Source organism: Amia ocellicauda, chromosome 12 (genome assembly GCF_036373705.1).
Source record: "Amia ocellicauda isolate fAmiCal2 chromosome 12, fAmiCal2.hap1, whole genome shotgun sequence".
NCBI classification, from domain to species: Eukaryota; Metazoa; Chordata; class Actinopteri; order Amiiformes; family Amiidae; genus Amia; species Amia ocellicauda.
The window spans coordinates 2,947,256-2,967,827 of NC_089861.1; the positions used below are offsets into that span (position 1 = coordinate 2,947,256).

At 42.8% G+C, this 20,572-nt stretch overlaps 1 protein-coding gene across 3 annotated transcripts in view; it reads right to left on the reverse strand.

Annotated features, from left to right (window-relative positions):
- The window catches only part of LOC136764218 (LIM domain-binding protein 2), an 86,760-nt gene extending 74,925 nt beyond the window's left edge, over nucleotides 1–11,835 (reverse strand). Inside the window, exon 1 of one of the 3 annotated variants that reach the window (XM_066718072.1) lies at nucleotides 11,378–11,835. In XM_066718072.1, coding sequence (XP_066574169.1) covers nucleotides 11,378–11,509 — 132 coding nt within the window. In that variant the 5' untranslated portion in view covers nucleotides 11,510–11,835. The remainder of the gene's footprint in view (nucleotides 1–11,377) is intronic. The other 2 variants (XM_066718070.1, XM_066718073.1) reach the window with 2 other exon arrangements.
- Between the last annotated feature and the right edge of the window lie 8,737 nt (nucleotides 11,836–20,572).

Here is a 20,572-nt window from a genome sequence, read left to right on the forward strand (position 1 = left end):
CACAATCTTCCCCTTCCCTCCTCTCTGGCTATAGAGAACAAAACAGTTTCACTAGCCTGTGTACGGACGATAACAACAACAACAACATTGAGAGAGAAAAGGAAAAATAACTTTGCCATCGGAAACAAACATGCAGAATTGAGTGATGGATCTGTCTGCGTGAACATTTCAGTGCAACAATTGCTGTAAAGTGCTCTTGCTCTAGACTTGGGGGGGTTAAGCGATGTTGTAAGCCCTCTTACTGAAGTGGATTTTAACTGTCTCGGGGGGCAGAATCAGTGTCATAACCGCACAGATACAGGGCAAGATGTGTAGTATTAGCATCGCGCTGTGCAGGACCACAGTGGTTAGTCCTTTACAGCACTCCTGCTATTGCAACAACCGCTGTATAGAAAACGTGAGGCTGACCAATCGAAGTGACGGCTGTTGTGTCCAGGCTTGAACTGAATTCATGTCCAGTAGCAGACAAGCATTTGCCTTCCTTTTCCACCACACTGGCTGTGCAAACCTCGGTGCTATCCTCCTTCCCAAGGTGTACCTTTTCTCTCTTTACACAAGGCAGCGTTGCAAGCTTGTGCAGGACCACGTGCATGGAAGCAAAACTGAACTATTGCTAGTGTTCCTCATTTAGGATGCAAACTGTAAACCTTTATTAGATGCAATTTCCCACCAGACCCTTTGTAGGATGCGTCTCTCCCGTGGGGGCGGGACTCGTGCAGCATCTCAAAGACTTGTAACAACGTAGTCTTTGCACAACTCTCCCATCAGAGGAGTCCTTTTATCCGCAGTGCCAAGCCACTTCCAAGGGTGTTCCCTGAAAGCTCTGGACCTTTGCTTGACTTTGTGAATCCAACTTCAAAGGAGGACGGATAACGCAACACAAGACCATTCACCATCCCAATAGGCAGGACAAAACGTCAAGTGTCATTCCATCCAAGAGTTAGGCATTGCTCCCTTTTTATAAGTTCTGTATGTTCTAAAAAACCTCGCAATTCTTAGCCACTAGGTTATATTAAATAAACCATAAACCTATATTAGTCTGCAGTTCTTAAACTCTTCTGGGGAGGGAGGACTGGAGAACACCGTGAAGTTCTGGTTCAAAACGAGTCCAGGAATGACCTGCCCCCGCTCATCTCACCCCCTTCATGTTACATCTTTCCCTGCCTGCTCAGTCCGATGAAGCAGATTCAACGGTCCATAGATCAGGAAGCCCCGCTCCTTCTGCCTGGTTCCCCCAATCAGACAATCTGCTCAACGCGGAGGTTTTTAAACAATCTGTTTCAGAGCCCATTGAATATCACATAAAAATGGTTAAAACAATTACTTTTCCAGAAGAAAAAACACCTTGTAAAAAAGGCCACCCAATTAGGTAAATTAATAACCAACCCAGAATGACATGCAGGGTCTATTCTGCCTTGGGTCATGCCTGGCCACGTACCCTACTGTATGCAGAGTCGTCTCACCCGCTACGAGAAAGCATCGAACTGTCACAGCACAAAATTGTCCGAGCTGATTGTTTTGTTCCAGATATGTGGTACAGTAAGTTCAGTCCATCTCTCTTGGAGTAATTTGACACTTATAAAGAGAGAGGGAGGGAGAGAGAAAGTGTTCATGAGATAGATGGGTCTTTTCTCTGATATGCAGCTGTTTGTTATGCAGAATAATTCTGCGAGAACAAAATCAATATTTCTCTCCAGTGCATGCGAGACAATTAAAAGCTCGGCTTGAGAGAACAGCATAGTTTACATCCTGTGCGTGGAGCTAAATCTGGTATCGGCAGAACCAAACAGGAGATACCCCAAAAAGCAGGAAGAGCGAGAGAGGGAGGGAGGAGAAAAAAAAGAAAGGATAACGGAGAGAGCGAGAGGAAGGGAACAAGAAAGTGAAAAACCCTGAGAGAGGAAGAGGGAGAGAGAAAAGGAAATAGGAAAAGAGGAGAGAGAGAAAGGAAAAGGAGAAAGAAAAGAGAGAGGAAGAGGGAAAGGGTGGAAAAGAGGAAGTGGAGGAGAGAGAGAAGAAAGAGTTATTCCCTGACATCCATGGTATTGTTAGACACATCCTTAAAATATAAAAGATCTTGCAAATGGGCAAAATGTAAGTGACTGGCCGGCTAAACACGAACACAGAGGGAAGCGCTTCATTCGGACTTGGGCTCAGGCAGCAACACATGATTGATCGTACTGATCTCAGTGGAGTCAGGGCAATCGGGAACCCCGACCCACTTCTAAATGCCAAATTGCTTCAGATTGTTGGTGAACACTTTCCTCACGAGTAACACCAGCAATCTGGGTTCATGTCATTACATTTGGTAGTGAAATAATGATCAAATAAAATAAGACAAATAGATCATTTATAGTTTTTTTTTGCAACTTGTTTCAGTGATTTTAAGTATATTATATAGCCCTGCTCATTAGTAAACCCTGTAGAAAATCAGGCCCTCTGAGTCTGCCGGCTTTTTCTCATGTGTGTATGTGTTTTCGTCCGTTTTATTTTAAGCCAAGATTTAAATACAATGTCCGTAGCTGTATAGCAGTCAACAACGGCAACGCTGCGAAGAAGGAAGAATATTTTCCTGTGCACGGGGTGACATTTAGACAGAGTAATTAAATATTCAATTAAAAGACGACGTTCGTTCCTTTCCTCTTGTGACTAACCGTTCTCAATTTAAAGTAAAGGGCACATGATGTCACGTGACCCTTCACTAGGTTTACTGTGATTCTAATAACGACCGCCACCCTTTTACAGGGGATTCGTCTTTTTGGCAGTTTTCTGTCTTCATGGGGAAAAAAACCCACATATCCCACACTATATATTGGCTGCGCTGATGCGGTGCATAAAACCCGTGGAGTTCCGAATAACTCGAGTAATAAAATATTCTGGCTTTACCCCTTAAGTAGCGCGTTGACTTCAATGCCTCGGCTTTGTTCAGCACCCTTAAGCTTAAACACTGAAGGGGAGAACTTCACTCAAGCGGGTTTATTCCACTCGCCACACACTTCTAAAAGCAGACAATCGTTCCAGAAAATTCCTATAATATCAATTCTAGTGCCACAGTTTACCGCCGTACAAAGCTACAAGCTGGCAGTCAAAACGAATGAGGTTATTTCACGGTTGTGCTTACCGTTTTTTTTCCCTAAAGAAATAGGTGGCCGACAGTACATCTGCTCCCCTATTTGGGCGACATTGGTCATTAAAGAACTTCCCTCGAAATAAAACCGATTCATACATTCTTTTGAAATAAAACAGTTTAATCTAAAGGATCTCATTCCTTCACTGTCGCAGAGCATAGGGCGCAACATGTATTCATTGTAGGCCGATACCAGACCGTTATTGCTGTAATACGACGAACCGAAGGGTGAATAGACACTACGGCTTGGCGACCCGACCAAAAAGTTGCATCATTTTAAACTGTGTAGCTGTAACCACAAAGACACAAAATCGTAGGTTTAGATCAAGCTTCAAGTGCTTGTAGTTTAATGAAAAGTATTGTGGAAAGAATAGTTATTCAGTACCAGGGTAAACTAAAAGCCTGGACTGAAATATATAAATGTAGAAAACAACTGGAGATAAAAAGTATTAGATACACATGAAATATTTGTGGGGGGCTTTTTCCTGCTTTGACTACGCTGTGCGATTGTCATGGGGGTGGTTTCTTGGAACAACAAAGAGATGGAATAAAACATCTAAACGGATCCAAGAACAAACAAATGGCAATGGGCCAGGACACACTGCGAGGAGAACAGAGCAGAGATGGACTGAGGCAGTCATGGGAATGGATCCCGAGAGCCGAGACATGACCAAGGAAAACAGAAGATGTAACGGGACGGAGGCCTTTGTGGCGGCGATGAGGGTGAGCATGACTATCCAGGACTGTTATTTCAGTACAAAAGATAATAAAAGATGTACCCACAGGAAACTGGCCATTGCGTTTGTTCTGTTATTGTTATTATTTTCATTTTTCCTGCATTTCATCAAATGCATTGTAGGTAACAGAAGAGCACGTTAGGCAGCACCTCCGCTGAAAGTACGCATATTACTCATATTACCGTCAATACCACTAGAGTAAGAAACTGTCATATTCCATGTACTGCTTGTTGGTCTGTGTGTTTATTTATTTACTCTCCTCTGGCTTTATTTAAGTCTCACACCTCCCAGCTCTAAACCCGAGCCGGATTGGAAACGCTGGGTTCGGAAGCTGGAACAATTCGAGGGACGTGAAGCAAAGCCTCTCTCTGCTCTTTTGTTATCAGCGCTGCACTGTTGGCCTGGAAGGAACTTTGGGAAAGTCACAGGAAAAAGGTGGGAGCATTGTCACCATTTCCTGCTGGCCAGTTTGCCACCTTATTGTTTGCGATGTTTTTTTTTTTATTATCTTCATCATCGTTATTTCATTATTTTTGAAAGTCTATCTCGTGAAACATAGGCAGCCTTGCGACATCCTCTTTCCGTGGACAAGCTGGTACAATATTTATAGATGTACGGGTCAAGTGCGTCATTCCCAGTGCTCTCCCCCTCACAACACACACACAAACTCCTCTGCCCTTCCTAGTACCAAACAAAAACTGCAGCGCAACAAGTACACAACGCCGAGTGAATGGTGCATCATAACACACCTCAAGGCCGACAAGTAGGCCCATCTCACAGTTCATATGGATGAGGCAGTAATTGGAAATGGATGGATGCAGAGATAATACAAATAACAATAGCAGCTACCTTTCCAGACTAATAGATAATTTGAACTATATCGGTGTTAGGTATCGCACAGATCTGACGAAGCTCAACACCTTGTGGATCGAAGCCCTGTGTAAGGAGTAACCTGGTCAAGTTAATCAAAGGTTGTTTTTGTTGTTGTTGTTCTTGCCGAGTCTTCTGGAGTTTTTAATTACATTGGAGCCTTGCGTAAAATCACAATCTCCAAACCGCTCACTCAGACTTCATACGTCACTTCTCTCAATTCCTTTGCTTTTATGTTGTTGTTGATTTTGGTTCATACCTACACTACGTGCCCCTGACTATAACAAGTGCCCGGCCACCACCGAACGCCCGGCCAGAACCTCTAGGCCACGGTGTGCAAGTGCCGTTGACGAGGACAGCCGCGAAGAGCCCGTCGGAGCTTCAGAGAGGCCTGCCAGTTTCGTCAGGCACGCAACGGGAATGGAGAAAACACATTAATCAGAAACTACCCCCCGGTGTCGGAGACGGCGAGGGGAGTGTGGCGCGTTATTACGGGCGACGCCAATTTTTTCTTTTTTCAAATACAATTAGTTCACGAAAGGCAGGCGCGCGCACTTAAACGGATCAAGCGTGAAGTAACTATGACAGACTGCGCCGATCATTCCGGATTTATCTTCCTAAACAAATCTCTCTGCAGATCAGCGCCACACTGCTCTACTTAGAGGAGGTTAAGGCGCGCGCTACCTCTGTCAGGAGTGCTTCTCGACGATTTACATAAATGCATTAAATACCAACGCTTTGGGTCAGTCCGATATTAATCTGGAATTCCATTAAAAGGTGTTACGTTTGCTTTAGCTTTTATAGTCGTGCCACAGCTTTATCATTTACCCCTGGTCTCTGCGCTGAATACCAACTAGCGATATGCTAATGTGCTTACACTAGTTGAGGTCGCCAGGACTCCTCCTGTGCATGCTAACTCTGACTCTCTGTTCGTACGCAGGGAGTCGCTGGGATCTACAGTAGCTAGTTAAGAGTACAGGCTACAGCCACAGCGCAGCACAGATCTCTCCGCGTCAGGAACCTCACATTGAGCTGCATCAATTGACCGGTGGATTCATTCCATTAAAGACTGGTGCTTCCACAAGACTCTCTAGATAAAGGAAATCTTTAAATTGAATACATACACACATATACACACAGACATAGTGCAGGTCAATAAGCTATCTGGGACATCTTCACCTATCTTCTCTTGTAACTATACTATTATCCGTGCTCTGACAATTAGGGCAAATCCTTGTTTGTGTCTCCTTCCTCCCCCCAGAAGATACAGGTGTGAAAACGACTTGCTGGAACGAACCACTACAGTACACTGGCTTTGTTTTTATCTTTTCCGTATTGTCTGACCTTAAGAGAAGCAGTAAACTACTCCAGTAAGGCAGCGGCGTACGAATCGTCACCTCCGGGGCCACAGTCCCACAGGCACTCTACCTTCATGTAATTAATCAACTGTGGAAGAGCAGAAGGCTGGAGAAAGAAATTAGTTTAAGCACTTCAGAGCACAGGAGCGACTGAAAAGCAGGGGGCTATCTGGCCCTTGAAATGTATTATTATTTACAAGCCTTTACTCTGCTTCTGTAGACTGAATATGTATTTCTACACTGATACAATTATATATATAATACATAGACGCATATACTTGGTAGTATTTTGAATAACTGGATTATAAGGATTTTAAAGTATGAATTATTGCTGTTGAGTTTGAGTAAAATGCATTTAAAACGTTTTAGCTGGAGTCTGAGCTTCTCTCGTAACTGTGATCATGTGACATGCCCTGGTGACGTCTCGGATTGATTCTGAATGTGAACACACTGTTTATGCAAAAGACAAGCTAACTTATTTTAGCTTATTTAAACAGATCAATACAATGTACTTTAGCCTACGAAAAGCCAAAGCCATTTTATTTATTCTTTTGATTAAAAGCAGCTGATCCTTTCTACTCTAGCTCAGATTACCGTCTTATTGATATCCCGGCACAGTAATTATTGAAGTATTGATTATTGATGTCCAGCTCATAACATACATCACGTAAACAAACTGTAACTGCATCATTTAAATGACGCTGGTCTGCAATTTTAATCCTGGAAACATGAACTTTCCTCCGATTCCAAACTGGTGCGTTGGATCAGACCCAGAAGAACCAGACACGAGCCCTACGTCTCAAACACAACTAATGAATTAACAGATTCACATCCACAAAAGAAAGTAAAAGGATTAAGCCATTGCCTCTGTGCCCCCCGACCCCACAAGCAGGAGAGCAGAAATAGACTGTAGAGAAGTGTTTCCTCAAGATGAATCAGACCCAGTTGTCTCTCTCTATATAGGCACAAAACGCTAATCTTCAAAGGCTGCTACACAGGACACATTTGGAATTGCAGCACCACCAACTCCGCAGATTATGGGCCCAAATGAGTCCTGCCCTCCGGGTTATTAATGCCCTTTAATGTCTCCTGTGTGCCACAGAAGTGCTTGAGTGTTGGAGAGGATCCATTTAGCCCAGCAGGGGGAGTCCTTATTTACTTATTAAGAGATCACGTTCATCACAGACTAAGGGGGACGCCGTATTTATCTCTTCTGTTCATGTTAAACAGAAGAGGGCTCACTTCCAGGACTGACTTTTTTCCTCCCCTCTTCTGAGCTAATGATCCCCAACATTGATTCTCCACGGTCTGTGATCAGAAGTTGACTGTTTTGTTTGCAGTGATCAGATCCAGTCAGTTTCATTTCAGGAGTATGTTTTGCCTCAGATAAAATCAAGAACAGGCTTATTTTATCTCATGTTAGCTGTAAAATCAACACTCATACACTCATACAGTAAGAGAGGTATTTTTTGGATTGAATATTTGTCAAATATTGTGTGTATTGCTTTCCCCTGTATAGTAAGAAGGGGGAAATGACAGAAATCCAAAAACAAAATACTTTGTCTGCCTATGAGTCTACAAAGAGGCAAATATGTTCTTCAAGCCACAAAATGCTTAAGTATCCATCCTCAAAGCAAGCACACATTTTTAATAAACTGAAGAGAGAAAAAAAATGAAATGAAGAGAAAATATTCCACTTTTCCCGATTTATTTATTCATTTATTATGAAGATCCCTGTGCTAATGTGATGTACAGTACAAGCAGACGTCTTCTGGGGGTTACACCGCTGCTGTTGAATTATGCATGATGTTGTGCCATTTCATCTGTGCCCACACGGCCGTACTTCTCTTAAAGCAGCAGCAGTTCATTACACTTCAGCAACGCATTTATTTAACACGCCTGCGACTGTTTCCATCTTTAAAACAAGGTGCCACACGTCCATCTGACAGCAGCACATAAAATGGCTAGAACATCAAAAACACTACAAATGCTGGTACATAACACGCACCATTATAACTATTATATATATATGAAGCTACTCCACATTTGTTTAAAATTAAATGTGGAAAAACATGCTGTTTAGGTGCAGCCACACATTTGTACCCATTACCATCTTTAGACTGAAATGAAAAGTTTGAAAACCCCTCAGGTTTAATAAATACCTTGCGCGGGTATTAATCAGCATGATGTATATGTTTATCTTAATTACTTCGAGGGGAAATTAAGTTAATATTTACAGTAACAGCTTTGCACACACACACCATTTCGGATTTTCCTAGCCTCACAAACCACACTAGGGTTTGGCGCTAGGCTTACTTTTGACATCAAGCAATTAACATTTGGTAATACGTTTCCCCAAGTTTAATTACCTCAGTGAGGGATGCACGACTCCCTTGTGGCTTTTTCAGTTGGTGGTGGGGGGGGGGCATATTTTAAGAACTACACTTACAGTTTCTTAAGGACTGTTCATCCATTTCTCATGAATCATGCTTTCCCTGCCATGTGTTTTCAGGTCTCAGTGACCGGGCACTCGACTGGGTCATATCACCAATGCTTACTTTTAAAGCAAACGTGGTTGAAAACAACTATAACAATAATAATATAGGCATCAGAAACAAATACAAGAGCCAGCAACTGTACATCGGCAATACTGAGCGAAGGCCTACTGGCACTGCATTGAGGAAACACAGGACACAGAAAATCAAACCCAACAGAAACTCGTCTGCGACGCATTCAATGAAAACAAGCACTGCCGAGATTTACGAATGACAAATCCACCTTTAACAGATTAATCACTGTATCTGGAGGACCTTTTCCCTTCCCTGACGCGCTCACTTTCTGTAGCTGGGCGCCGCACAATGAAACAATGGGAGGCTAAAGCATTTGCTTATTTGAGTAGCGCGGATTAAAGCTTAGGTCCCCTCGCCAAGTGACAAACCATCCTCCGCTGGATCCACGAGGCGAGCCGATCCACAATCACACACACAACAGTGCACCACAGAGATCTGAAGGCGGCCGTCGAGTAACGAGCCTCGCGCCGCAGTCTGTCCCCGTGCACAGAGACTGGACTCCTCGCCTCGCACTGCAGTCGGTGGTTTGTTTCTGTTATGCAAGATATTTCAGGTCGTTACTGCAGGGACTTGGTGTCTCTGTACGTATTGTGACAAAAACAACACTTTTTCCCTCTGTAATAAATGAAAAACTGCTTACTACCTTTGCTGCTTCCAATAAAGCACAAGAACTTGACTGAATATGCATTGTGGCACACATAAGGAGCTGCTGGGGAGGGCAAATACAGACAATGTGTTTTTTGGAGGGAAAGCGTCCTCGTTTAGAAGACGCTTCTCGTCACACTGTGGTCAGTCGGGGACGGATGGAGCAGATTGCCTGACAGGAGCGAAGGTGTGGGAGTTTCAATGAAAGGCAAACATGACAGGAGAATGGAATGGAGTCAAATGTCATAACTGAAATTTAAGCCCTTTAGCAAACGAGAGGGTCGGTGTCTGAAACTGTTTTTTTAGGCAGTTTGACCCAAATCAGAAATGACAGCCATCACATGCTAGTGATTTAATATTTGGAATTTATGGGAATTTTAGACAAAACTTTCATGTAAATCACACTTTTTCCATTATGATTATTATTTACCAACAGCCATGTCATAAAATACTAAGAATGCTGCCCAGTTAGCAAATATATCATTTGCAACAAACTCAGCCTCCATCACTCTTACAGAATAAATAAATATAAGAGCAGTCAGGAAAACATGCTTTTGTCTCCAAATACAATGTGCAATGTTTATTTATTTAACTAAAAGAGTCAAAAGAAAGAAATAATTTGGCCAGTTTAAGTCTACATGTTTTTCAAAAGCAAAGAAGATCCAATAGGCATTGCGTGTGACAGTGACTGAGGCTGAATAGGTGAAAAGCATAAATACTGGGGTCATTTGTGTTACAAGACGGGTCACTGTCTTTAAAATGAAAAGAAAAGCATTCGTTTCCCGTGCAAAACATACTCTTTAAGTTGTGTTTTCAAGTTAAAAGCGTTTGCCAGAACAGTGCACTTCGGATTAGTCCCCCAACACTTCAACGGCGCGCACTGCAGGGTGTAGATGTGCTGTCCATCAACGCCATGTCCGCCGCTGGTGCTTTACGCGTCTGCTATCGCGGCCCAGCGTCGTGCGGATTATTTTGCATTGCTGATCGATTTACAAGGCCATTATAATTCAGAGCATACAGACATGAAGTCGAGTCCACTAATTGATAGTAGCTTTTACCACTCAGTGGTCATATCATTAAGCAGTGGATGTGTAACTACAGCACTGCAGCTCAACTTACAGGGAAAAAGTTCATTTGACTTCCAATCTGATACAATCACGCCATCTCGTTTCTTTGTGTGCACTTAGTATCAGTTCACATTTCAGACGCTAAGTATCCATTTCAAATACTGGCAGCTTTAAAGCATGTTTAACTTTGGACGTGTCAATATCAAATTAATAAGAACAATCATTATTATTATTGTTGTTATAGTTTAATTTCACGTACTGTAGCATGACATGAGCAACATACCTGGAAAACACCTCTGAATAGGCTACAGAAAACTTTTAATACTAGACTGGTCTCGATTGGACATCATTCTTTCAATATTGAAGTAAACTTTTTTTATTATAATCACAAATGGTCTTGCCTCTGTATTGATATCTCATAAACAGCTGTACACAACTTGGAAAGAGTGCAACTTCTCACCTGTGTTCATTTTTAGTACAAGTGCTTCCCTAAAGATGCACCATTTAGCCAATTTTGCAGTCATTTTTTAATGAAACTTTGTAACTATTATTATGATCATTATTATAAGCTGGATTAGCGAGCCTAGGCAACACAAACAGTCCCCAGTAACAACCCCAGCCATCACCCTGGCTCTGCGGAATTTCCCTAGCTGCTTTAAAAATGTAAAATAAAATAATAATAATAATAATAATAATACAAAATCCAGTTCATGAGAAACAGTCATTTCAATTGCACCAAGAGATGCCAGGAACAAACCCACGTCTTCAGCATCAACAACCCTTCATTTACCAATTAACCCATGCAAAATAAGATAAACTCAATATTGTAAGTTGGCGTACAGAGAGGCTGCACCAAAGAGAAACCCCCCCCAAAAAAAGCAAAAGAAAAACGGAGCTCGGTGTTTCTCTTGGCTTTGGGGGGCTGCTCTCTGCCTGGTGCCCGTCCCCCGCACACACTAGCCCGGCATAAGCGCATCCCTGCGGGCGCACTGGGGAGACCCACCTCGGTCCGGGACTGGAGGCGCTTGTTCATCTCGTAGAGCCGGTACTCCGGCTGCACCATGTACGGCGTGTGTCTCCTGTAAAAGGGTCCAAAGGGGGACGAGTAGAAGGGGTCGTGAGGGGTGCTGGACATCTTGCCTGGGCGCAGAGCTTGCAGCTACACATCCACATCCATGCAGAGCACATGTGCCGAGATGCTCTGTGCGCACACTGCCAGCCGGAGACTACCAGGCTTGTAGTCTCTCTCCCTCTCTCTCTCTCTCTCTCTCTCTCTCTCCCTCTCTCTCTCTCTCTCTCTCTCTCTCTCTCAGCAGAGCAGGAGGAGGGAGGGCCGCGCAGACGGAGGAGAGACCGGATAGCTGGAGGCTGCAGTTTGTTTTCAGAGAAGCAGGGCTGAGCAAGGGGTCACTTCCTGTCCGCTCGGAGCCATGGCTAGCTGGGAGACTATGATTGTGCAAACTGGGACACACACACACACACACACACACACACACACAGCAGTGGTTTTGTTTTTACCCCCCCACCCCCAGTAGGACCCCTCTGTGGAAGGCAGCAGCTCAGGCTGGTTGGCATGTATAGGTGGTTACGCATTTGCCTGCCTTTGCCACAGTGTGACGAGCTGACAGGGTAAGTCAGTTGCTCCCACACATGGAAACTGAAACAGTGCGCTTTCGGTAACTGCTTATCAGTACAGACCATATTGCTGTAAGCGGATATTTAAAAGTGGCATATCTCCCTTAATACACTAGAACTACGGGAGTAACTATTGGTCTCACCGCTGCAGGTGTGAGGAGGGAGATGCTTCCCCATCCCTCCTCTACAATGACCTGGAGACACTTCATCAAAGTAAACAGGCCTGGCGACTCATTTATTAATTATTGTCTCTGTTTCCATGAATGCATCACTAGGTTGCAGCTTTGATGAAAGAAAGAAAGAATGAATGAATGAACGAATGAATGAAGAAATTACAGACTTTGGGGAAAATTTCAGTTGTCACAGTTTTATTTTTCATGTTATGGATATTTTTTAATATATAAATAGGCCTATATAGCAGAGCAATAACCTACTTTTTATGATTATATAAGATTCAAATGTCCCACCCATAATTCTTTTTTAGTTTTCATTGGAAGACATTGTGTGTTGTCTACCAATCTCTTACAGTGCAAATCGATTATATTAAGTAGTAAGTTGTACTTTTACTTACCAATTAACCAAAACCTGGGTTTGATTTTTATTTTTAAGTTTTAGTTTGTTTCTGGATAAATGTCCACACTGGGTTCAGGTCCTCAGGGATGTTTCTTGAAGTAGATAATCTTAGAATCTGCTCTGTGTGTTCACTTTTACCAACATCTATTCAATTATATCAGAAATGTTTTTAACATTGTAAGCAGGATATATATTTATATTTGCAGGAACAAAGATTCATAGATTTTAGAAATGTCACTGGTGGGGGGGGTATTTGTTTTTTAGTTAGCCGACAAAACCTCACAAAACCCAGCCTGATGTTTACTGAGGTTTCAAAATCAATCTTCTGAAAAAAAAACACACACACACACACACAAAAAAAACATTTAATTAGTTTCTTTTGATTGGAGTTATTTATAGTGTGATGAGCAGGAAGAACAACACAGCAATCGTGATAATAGCTCTCTAAAACAAATCGGTGATGTTAATTAATACTGTGCAATAAATTTGTGAAATACCTCAAGCAGGTTTAAATTATTTTTAAAGGCCCACTTCTGTAGGTAAATGGGAACCAGTTTCCCATGAACTATTCATTTCACACTTCATTGAATTTAAAAAACACATTAAAATGTCTTTCAAAAACCAAGACAGATGATCCACGTGGGCAATAAAAAATAGTGTTTAAGCCTAATTCTTTTAAAACAAGACAGACACAATTTTAGCCAGTTATTCAGAAGCAGACTGGCATGGAAACTGTACAACCCACCTTCTCCCACCCACAAAAAAAAAAGAGTCAATTTGTGTGTTAAGGAGAATACTCAATCTCTTAACCCTCTCTTTCCATGCACTGCACAATGGACGCTGTACCATTGCCGACCTGTCCGATGCCGTATTTATCACACTCACACCTGTACCGATCTGTCTCCTCTCTCTGGAACGCCGTACTGTTTTTGAGTGCAAACATCTCAGCGATCTCTTCCAACACACTCAACATAGGAGCTCCATGTGCTTCAGTTACTCAGAGCCCGTATGGTAATAAGCTAACACCTTTGGTTCTTAACACACAACTTGACAGGCACTATAAAAACATCTTGGTGTGCTTGTGTGTCATCCCTGGAATTGTGTGTTTATATTTACATACATCCAGATAATTAATTGATCATGTTTTTTTTGGCCAAGCAGTAGAGTGATCTTCTTTTTCCAAAACCTACTGCTGTGGGGAAGTTGAGCTGTCACACGAATCGAGAACAGAATGACGCCCTGGGTTCAAAACATCCCACATCTGGATAATGGAAGGCGTAATTAACCGCAATGTTTTTTAAAGGAGTGGATGGGACTGTGGAGCGCTTGTGGAGATACTGAACCACATCAGCATTCAGTTGGGACCATGTGAAGACTCAAACAGGGTATGTAAAGACTTGCAACCTTGATACATCTACCTCAGAGGTCTGTGGCATCACAATGTTCATTTTAAGGGACTGGAATGGACAACCAATTGTAGTAGTAATACTAATAACAATTATCATAGAAAGGCTCCCATCTCCAAAGTATGAAGAAGACCACACTAACTGCTGTGTACCTGCAAGCTGGCGCTATGCAGAATCCAGGCTTAGTGTTGGGTTAATTGTGCTTCAGACTGGTGCATTTTCCCTTTACTCCCTTTTCATCCTCCTGCCGCAGATGAAACAGGGTCTGCTGTGGAGACTCGTCTGCGCTGCTACAGCTGCACTGCACCCTGAGCGATGAATTTCCCAGCCTTATTAGCAAACACATGGTGCAGCGTCCTGGTGACGTTCTGGGCTGTTTACGGGGTTACACGGCAAAGTTTGGAAAATGCAAATCAGCACGAAACAAAGGATCCCCATCCACAGTACAGAAGCACTGATCTGCCCTTTTTAAGAGTGCGAAACAAAGGAAATAATCTTGTTATCATGGCACCTGTCAGTGGGTGGGATATATTAGGCAGCAAGTGAACATTTTGTCCTCAAAGTTGATGTGTTAGAGGCGGGAAAAATGGGCAACGTAAGGATCTGAGCGACTTTGACAAGGGCCACATTGTGATGGCTAGACGACTGGGTCAGAGCATCTCCAAAACTGCAGCTCTTGTGGGGTGTTCCCGGTTTGCAGTGGTCAGTACCTATCAAAAGTGTCCAAGGAAGGAAAAGCGGTGAACCGGCGACAGGGTCATGGGCGGCCAAGGCTCATTGATGCACGTGAGGAGCGAAGGCTGGACCGTGTGGTCCAATCCAACAGACGAGCTACTGTAGCTCAAATTGCTGAAAAAGTGAATGCTGGTTCTGATAGAAAGGTGTCAGAACACACAGAGCATCGCAGTTTGTTGCGTATGGGGCTGCAGACCAGTCAGGGTGCCCATGCTGACCCCTGTCCACTGCCGAAAGAGCCTACAATGGGCACGTGAGCATCAGAACTGGACCACGGAGCAATGGAAGAAGGTGGCCTGGTCTGATGAATCACGAGTTCAAGGTGTTGACTTGGCCTCCAAATTCCCCAGATCTCAATCCAATCGAGCATCTGTGGGATGTGCTGGACAAACAAGTCCGATCCATGGAGGCCCCACCTCGCAACTTACAGGACTTAAAGGATCTGCTGCTAACGTCTTGGTGCCAGATACCACAGCACACCTTCAGAGCTCTAGTGGAGTCCATGCCTCGACGGGTCAGGGCTGTTTTGGCAGCAAAAGGGGGACCTACACAATATTAGGCAGGTGGTCATAATGTTATGGCTGAGTAAATTTGGGGCAAAAAAATACCTGTAATAAATAATCTCTTAACCAGCATTGCTATAGTAATCCTAATCCTTTAATTTTGCAACAGTACATTTTTTTGTGTGTTGTTTGAAAATGTATACAACATAATACAAAAAAAAATTAGTCATTAGTCATTCCCAATTTGCCCCCCAAAAAACGCTCTTTTCATTTTAAAGTGACTCATAATCCGGCTGAAACACCTGTACAAACTGACCACTTCTTAACTGTTCAGATTCACTTTTATTTGCATAAAATCAAGTTTAGTGACACATCTAGAGAAACAACCTGAAGTGATACTTTGGAAAAACTTCTATCCGGAGTCTCAGAATTAGGAAATTAATTCAGCTTAATAATAAAGATTTTAAAATATTCCTAAAAGCCTAGAGCAGTTGATTAATTAAAAAAGTTATAAAAAAATCTATTAATAATTCTTAATTAAAATGTACATATATATATCCAGAGACCTTTAATTTGACATTGCAAACATGAATGTCTTGTTTGCCGAAAGGAATCCACGGTGAAATATAGGTCGTACGTCTTACACACTTTTTTAAATACTCAAAAACTGTTGGATAATCAAAAATGTAGGACAAATCTGCCCTGGTTAAGATTTTATTTTATCAGCTACTTATTCCAGACACTGATAGAGTGGGTGGGATCTGAAGCAAATGGCCCACCTCGTCAGAAAAGGAAAGGAAAAGCAGTCATCTCTCTCATCCGGCAGTCAGAACGGATTGCAACACAAACACAGACTGTTCTCTGGGTTTCACCATGATGTGTTTCTATGGTAGCAAATTGCACACAGTGAGGGAAGTCTGTCTCAGTTTTCAGTCCTGGAAGCCGAGTCGAGTTTCAAAGGAAAGCCGGGTTTAATCTTTGTTTGTAAATCCACATTCAAAATGCGATTCTTGTTCTGTAGGCCATATTTTCAACGCAATTATAGGACAAAGAGGGGTTAATGTGACTTCAGCAAAATGTGCAAATACACACAGGGTGAGTGGAAAGTTCCTGTGCACCCACTGCAGACAGTAAGTCCTATTCAGAGGTGAGCGAATAGACTCCTCCCTTATAGTACAAACAATGAACTCACCTATGCACCTATTAACTCCTTGCCCAGCCCAGCCAGTGAGAGTCTGTTGGTTTGGGATGCACACATTTCATTGGAAAAATATCGCTCTGATTGAATTTGATGGCGTCTTCAAAAACAGGATCAGACGCTTGTGTAAAAGTTCATGGGTTCCATTCCCAGTATATGCCGTAACTCTGTATCCCACCGCTGACACCAGTGTAACGTTCTGTGGGGTTCTGGCCACAGCAAGACTCAAACCCCGGTCTCCCGCAGCACTGAAAGGCCCAGGCCACGTCACAGTATTCAAGAGTTGTGTTAATACCTTTAAAAATGCAAAACATGCAAAATACACTCTAGATGCAACTGCAACACATTTTGTACGTCTGCTTCACCATGTTTTTTATCAGTTAAAGTGGTTACAATTAGACATTTATCACATAGTTTGTTATTCTATTATTATATGTCATATGTTATGTCAATTTAAGATGGATTTCTTAAAGAAAATATGTGTTGTTGTTTTATAAAATCAATCTGAAATTTACCTGGAAGTATGTATTTATAGCACATGTTAAGTTAATAGATTACGTATGTGAGTTTTTTGTCGGATGGTTTTGTACAATTAGTGACTAATTGTTATGAAACTACACAACATGCCAAGCAGTGTATGGAAATGGGCACCAATCATACAACTTTTGGAGTGGTCTCAGCCCACTACTCAGTTCACCTTCGTCACTTTGATTTTCATACGAGTTTTTGATTACCTACTGAGTTTTTCTATTATCACTCCTGAAAACCGAGTTTCCAAAATTGAAACTCAAAAAGTGCACAACAACTTTAAACACATTAAATTGGGGAAAAAGGTACTGGAATGTGCTAAACATCAAGCTTTAAAATTGAATTAAATGCAGCAGCAGCAGCAAGCAGCAGCAGTACGGCTTCAATTACATTTGTGTGATCGACTACTCAACTCCCAGCTTCTCTGCTCCCCTGTCGGTATGCCGAGCACGTGTTTTCGTGAACTCCGGGAGTGAGGAGGCATATAAATATCAAGGCCCGCTTATTGCAGATATCAAACACTGATTTAGCATCCCCGTGACTCAGGGGTTCGTGTGCGAGATCCCGGTCAAAAGCTGGTCTTAACCTGAAATTTGACGGCTTCCACATAAAGTCCACGTTCTTCAGGGAAAGGGGATGTTAACTGAGCCATTGTGATGCTTGAAAATGTAACATGTCCCCGAAGTGTAGTCTATGGGAGCTGATAACCCCCAACCAGTTAGGAATCGGCGTAGCGGGGAGCTGGACAGATGTCACAATACCGTTCCAGAGAATTACACTGAGTAACATCGATGACCTCTACTGAAATTGACCCGGCTGAGAGATAACTTTTCTTGATCTTAGCAACAGTTGTTAATTTCTACAGGGGTCGTTCCAAGACACCTGCATGGGACCCCCTTAATCCTAGTTCCTCTGACACCCAGAGACACAAAGAACATAAGAACATCAGACAGTGTCCAATCGAGAGGAGGCCATTCGCCCCATGGTGCTCGTTTGGTGTCCATTAATAACTAAGTGATCAAGGATCCTATCCAGTCTGTTGTTGAATGTTCCCAAATTGTCTCTTCAGCCACATCGCTGGGGAGTTTGTTCAGATTGTGACGCCTCTCTGTGTGAAGAAGTGTCTCCTGTTTTCTGTCTCGAATGCCTTGAAGCCCAATTTCCATTTGTGTCCCCGGGTGCGTGTGTCCCTGCTGATCTGGAAAAGCTCCTCTGGTTTGATGTGGTCGATGCCTTTCATGATTTTGAAGACTTGGATCAAGTCCCCACGTAGTCTCCTCTGTTCCAGGGTGAAAAGGTTCAGTTCCTCAGTCTCTCAGTAGGACATTCCCTTCAGACCTGGAAGGAGATGTTGGAGAGTGGCTTGGGATCCAATCGAGTACAGAGTCCCCAACCCTATCATCAAGCCCTCGTCCTTGACACATGTGGATTTGGCCTTTGCTACACTGACAAGGGTGTCAAAGGCTGTAGACAATATGGGGAGCATTTATTGACGCCTTACATTGGAGGCAACTGGGGAAAACTAGTCACGGCTAGTAACAACCTGGATGAGATGTCCAATCTGACAGGGAGACTTCAAGTTGATGTAGCCGGCCCAGAGCTCTTGCTATCTGGTGATGCAAGCCCATCTGCTGTCTAAAGCATCTTATTACCAGGATGTACTGTGTAGCCATTGTCCAATTGTCAGTGTGTTTTTGCAAGCGAACGGGAAAGCGATGTTTCAAATACGGTGCCGTTTCTCCTCAAGACGTTTGACTCAGAACGTGCGTCTCTGCCTGCCGTTTTCAGAGCTCAAGTAATGACATTGTTGAAAGCAGAATGCAGACATTAAGCAAAGCAACGATTCAATTCCAAAAAAGTATCCGCCTGCTTTCGAAAACATCAGTCTGATTCGTACGGAAACACATCCCAGCTTCCCCCGTGATCATTTATGCCAGCACGGATGATATGCACACTGCCGAAAATTTGTAGAATGAGAAAACAAAATGATGCAAGGCGATGTGCGTGCTCAGTGCTATTTTATGCAAGGAAGTTTTCGAAATACGTTTTTTTGTGATGCGTTGAAAGGTACCAAACATTTAATCTTTCATGCGTAGGGAAAAAAGACACTTGTGAGAATGAGACATGGTTTCCTATCATTGTAACAGGTGGAAACGTTGTGTGGGTCTTAAAAATCCTGTGCCCTGTCTCATAAGAAAATCAAATCCCATTACAGGAGGCCCTTTGGGACATCAAATACCTGCTTTTGGCCTTTTCTTTTGTTTTGTATGAACTCTTTCTGATAGCTGGGCAAAACGTAATGCTACAGAATCCCAAAGGGCACAGATAACATCCTACAGGCTTTATCTGAAGAGGATCCAGTTGAGAAACATGTCACACTTCACACACAGCATTGCAGGCTGGTGTCAAGTAAATAATCAATTCCTGTACAGCACAGACTGCCGGGAAGTCCGTAGAAGATCAGCCCATTTCCCTATGTTCATGTTTTCTGAATATGGATAAAATATGGTCAGGATGCTGCAGCAGTAGGCTGTATGCTGTGAGGGAATCTCATTAGCATTGTAATAGCTTGCAGGTTCATTTGCATTTTGCCTTGAGTGTCTTTTCTTTTTTTTTCACTGGAAGGAAGAAAATGCCCAAGCACTGCTTCTTCTTTAATTTAACTATTGTTGTAACAATTTCGGAGATCTTTTTTAATTATGTCTCTTTTCCCCTTGAGAATAAAATGCAACTTTTCCCACATAAAAAAAAAGACAAGCATCTAAATTTAAGAATAAGTGTTGGCTTATGATGACAAGGGATATAAACACTGACATATGTCTGCCAGAAGTCATTACAACATTTACATTTTCCTTTGTTTTTCTTTTTTTTTCTTTTTCCAAATAGTGGTTACAAGGATGTTTTGGCCTTTAATGGAATAGTCATTTCATGTTACAGCATTTGCATTTTCATTATACACCATTGCTTACTGTCAGAACATCTGTTACAGCGGGCGGATGTGTTCGGTGTAATGCCAGGATGAACTAAGACTAATTTCCCATACTCTCTCTCACACACACACAACTATATATACTGTAACCGCAACGGAGAGCTACTCTCATTAGTAGCTTTATGGCTACTCTGCCCACAGTATATATTAGCAAAACAAATCGGACAGCCCACTGCCACCAGTAATGGCGCTGTATCAGTCGAAATGGGCCATGCAAGGGTGTTGTTTGTTTGACTATGTAGAGGAAAGTGGGCTGACTATCAACCCACTCGATACCACAATAGGTCCCTGCGCTGGGAGTCAAAGGCAGCGCTTGAAAGCAATACAGGGCCAGCTCAACGTCCTGACTGGAACCCCCTTTTGTGAACACCTCTGGGAGCCACCGGAACAGGGCGTGAGAGAGGATGACACCACCGAGACAAGATCTGCTTTCTTGCTGCTCTCGAAAACCATGCTAAGAGGAGGATTGGGACGGGCATCAGTGCAGAGGATTTTAAGGGAAGGAGTTGGCTTACTGTGTGACTTATTACATGTATCGTGAATTGCTGTGGGTTTTAAATTTGGATATTTGGATATTCGGATATCGTGGCCACTTCGGCGAACGGAACAGCCACCGAAATTGGCCCAGGAG